The 4,211-nt window shown below is 45.2% G+C and overlaps 1 protein-coding gene across 1 annotated transcript; it reads right to left on the reverse strand.

The window, feature by feature from the left end:
* Window positions 1-2,617: 2,617 nt before the first annotated feature.
* Window positions 2,618-3,820, reverse strand: LOC117853668 (probable F-box protein At1g44080). Its single transcript, XM_034735968.1, has one exon. The coding sequence runs from the start codon at window positions 3,818-3,820 to the stop codon at window positions 2,618-2,620; it is 1,203 nt and encodes a 400-aa protein (XP_034591859.1).
* Window positions 3,821-4,211: the final 391 nt, after the last annotated feature.

Genomic DNA, 4,211 nt, shown 5'->3' on the forward strand with positions numbered 1-4,211 from the left:
ATACAAAGCTATGATAACAACACTAGGAACAGGTCTAATCGGCGATAGATGAATTTAATAACAGAAGATAAATGAAGCCGAAACCACCGATTCCTAGCTGGATAACTGGTGATAAAGACTAGAAAAACAGGTAAAACCTATGAATCTAGCAAATATCGATAACTAGTGAATAAATCTAAACGAAACAACAGCGATGCGCCCGAAGTTAAAGCTTAGATATTACTCGATAAGCGGAACTTACAGAATCGGCCGGAGATCAAGCTGATGCAGCCCTGCCAATCCGCACGAACTCGTGAAAAAGAGAAAGGTGTTGGCGAAATTGCCTGCTCGAAAGTAAGTACGAGGAAAAAGTAGTATGTTGTATTGATTGGTTGATGATTACAGATTTACAAAGGTAGCTATTTATAGCCCCGTACAGATATCTTCTTAACCGACTAGAATTCTATCCCTAATTCAAACAGAAAACGAATATCTACAAGCACGATTCGTGCTAGATTGGTTACTCCACACTTCGTGGGCTGATCTCCTCCTCATCCTTATATTCCTTTTCAAGCCCATACAGGCCCAATCAACCCATCCTCCTAATCGGCCGATTCCTTATCGGCAAAAGGCTACCGATTGGTACGTTCGACCCGAAGCGAGACAGAAGTCACCGGCCGATCTCATATTGTAGCACCATTCGACCGATTCCCAACTGTGCTTCTCCGATTCCCTCTCTTCTTGGCGCCGATTCTACTAGTGACGAAATCTGGCGTCAACACAGTCTAACCCCGTGTCTCCCACGCCACCATCCGAAGCCTTACGCGCATAAAAGAAATTTACTAGTCTAAAGTCTTGATCCGCAAATCTCGACAACGACAAGAAGTAATCTGTGTTCACTGTGCTCTCGTATGGATGAAGGCTTACCTTTTGGCCAGTATACCTACATACTTGCTGTCCATTATTAGTAAATTCCCAAAATGGGCCATTGACCTGATAAATTCTCAGATTGCTCAATTTTTTTCCTGGAACAACACTGAGGATAGGCATCAATATAATCTAGCTAATTGGAAGTTGGTTGCACAGAAGAAAGAGTTTGGTGCCTTGTGCATTAATGATTTGAGAAATTTAAATATCTGCTTGTTGTGGCCTCCTGGATCCGTAGATGTCATCAAGAAGATGATGCCAGTTGGGTCCAAAGTTTGAACTATGAATATAAATCAACCAACCTAACTTGTTTTGCTGCCCTGAGATTGGTTCTCCCTTTTGGAAATGAGTTCCATGGGTCACTCAGGTAGCTAGGATGGGTTATCATTGGAAAGTTTGGGATGGTAGTAGAATTAGTAGTATTGGCCTCTTTATGTCATTGTGAATGAGAAAGGAGCCATCGTTGACAAAGTTTGGGATGGATGGGTTTATAGTTGACCTCTAGAACGTCTGCTTCTCATAGGCTTATGATTATGTGGGAGGAGCTGACACAAATTGTGTGCAGTTCTGCTAAACACCTACAATTTTGCTAAACAAGCCCTTACTCTTCCTATGTTGCACAGTCTTTCCTCTTTTTAACACACGACTATTTTCTCCAAAATATTTAGCCACTATTCCTAGAAGCGGTCAAAGCTTCTAACCACTATGGCTGCATCTCCGGTTTGGTATAATTTAGCTTTCCACTCGTTTAGGTGTACTCAATATCCCTAGTTGAGTCTGTACCTTATTGCCAAGCAAATCACCCTGAACACACAAAATGCTTCGAGCATCAAACAGCCACTCCGTTCTACATGGAAAGTATCATATAATCCTCATGCCTGGAGCATTTGGGTCACGAGAAATGGAGTAATCTTCGAACACACTACATCCACAGTTGACTTGTGCAAATCAACTTCTAAGCATGAATTTGCCATGGTTATCCATCGGATAAACAAGAAATATATATAGTTCCCACAAATCTTAGAATGGTTAGTTTCTCTTTTGTAATTTTACCTTTTGCTTTCTCTTTCCCTTTTGTGAACTCTATTTTAACATTTTACATGTATAACCAGTAGGGGCGCTGCTCCTCATGTTCCATAAAAAAACTGTTCGATAGGTAATAGCAAGTAGAGAAGTAAAACACAAAGAGATGACTTATTACAAGCTTTTCTACCAACAATAAAAGAATGCTAGTGAAGTAAAATGGTCGAACTATGAAACAAGTTGAATGGACAATCATAATGATCCAATAAACAATTACTAATCATCAACCCAAAGTTAAATGCAAGCAAGATATATAGATCTTTTGAGGATATCTTGTCATGATATCTTCAAAAGAAGGCCCATGTTTTTGAGGTAAAAAACACGAAAACATAGGTCTTCTTTTGAATATATCATGACAAGATATAGTTATACAGAATGCTTAAATGTGTCATGGTCCATAGATCAAGTGCTTCATTGAAAAGACAAAAATAGTTTAAATTCGTCATCCAGTTAGAGAATCAATACCTAGAGCTGACGTCGGCTAATGTCGCCTACCTACCACTTGCACCATGGACCAATGTATCTACTAAAAAGGACTGATTTTAGATTTACTGATTGAACAAAAGTGTAATGAAACTGATTGTACATTATATTTATGCATTTATCTATAGGACGCAAATCCTTCTAATCATGGGAAGAACCATGAGGCCTTTGATTGATCACTGATGTGCAAGTCACCCAGTGAAATAGAATGGATAGTGTTGCTGCTCATATCATACACGCCACAGGTACGTGGCTTGTTAGATGGCCAAACGCGCGAAATATTAAAACCGTCTTCATCGGTGAAATATATCTTGTTCCCTCGCAGATAGTCGCAGTGACGGTGACTAGATGCGCTGATGGCCTTGGAGGAGTTTGAGCTGACGAAGAGCACCTGATCATCCAAGCTTTTCACTTCTAGCCATTGAGACATCTCAAAATCTGCCTCAAACACCTTCAGTGTCATCTGTTTTGTGGAGTCCTTAGAACTGTAATAATCCAGAGGAACGATCCACCGTACCATCAGCAACTTCTCAGCACGAGAGATAACAAGGTAGCATGTCCTGACGCAGATCAGAGTTGCATAAGATCCATCCAGCGTATACTTCCACGGGGGTGGCGCCTGAATCACTTGTTCGACTCGAGAAACCCTCAGCTCACCATTGTCACTGTCCTCGGTAACCTCGTGAACAAAGAGGTTCCCTTCTTGGGTGACGGTGAAGAGCTTCCCCTTGTAGAAGGCCATGTCATGGTACCAATGGTCGTTGCACAGGCCTGTCGACCACGAAGACATGCCCGGCCGGCAGCATACTACCACGCATGGGTGGCGGTCCTTGTAGTTAACCATGGCGACGATGAGGTCGCTCGAGCACACGATGACCTTGCTGATGAAGAACCTGGTGGACCTGGAGCCGGAACGTGTGTTGCCTGAGCCATCTGGGTTGAGATCGACGGGCTCCCTGCAATGGCCGGGGAGCCGCTTGGTGGTTCCGAGCACCGGGTTCTCGAGGAAGTGGCGGCGGCTTGGCCTGCGCCCTGCTTGCTCGAACAGCATCCAGCAGCCGAAAGAGCCGGCGCACAGGTCGTTCTTCCTGAAGCGGAAGGAGTGCCGCTCGCCGTCGGGGAGGCTCCGGAAGGTGCCGTCGGGGAAGCTGAGCCACGGGAGCGCCCGAGGCAAGCTGGGCGACGAGTACCTGATCGCGACGTGGAGCCAGTGGCGGCAGACGGAGGCGAAGCGCACGCGGTCGGCGAGGGAAGACAGGCGGCGGAGGACGAGGTCCGCGAGCTCCGGCGGGAGGGAAGACCAGCCCGGCGAGCTCGCCGGAGAAGCCTTGCTCAGCCAGGCGCCCATGGCCGTTGCGCCGGCTTCGGAAAGTCTGGTCTGGTCCGGTCAATGGCAATCGTAACGTGTACAATTGCGTGTTGGCAATAATCTAGTCCGTTTGTTCATGGCAAACCGTGTTCGGTTCTTTATCCCAAGAAAACCGGCCGCCACTGCTCTTGAGAGTTGAGGTCCGATTCGATCTACTTGGCCACGGCGTGTGCGAGAGTGAGTTTCCTAGATCGCAAAATATAAATCGAGAGGGCTCTCGATACTTTGGGAGAGCCGCCCTCCTTATTCAAATGTAAGAGGAAAATGGGACGGCAAAAAAGAAAGAAATAATGAGAAGTAATTAACAAATCGAGAATAACGTAACAAATTGAAGCATCTCCACACGACCTTCTCCAGCGAGCACCTTTGT

This window comes from Setaria viridis, chromosome 4 (assembly GCF_005286985.2).
Source record: "Setaria viridis chromosome 4, Setaria_viridis_v4.0, whole genome shotgun sequence".
NCBI lineage: Eukaryota > Viridiplantae > Streptophyta > Magnoliopsida > Poales > Poaceae > Setaria > Setaria viridis.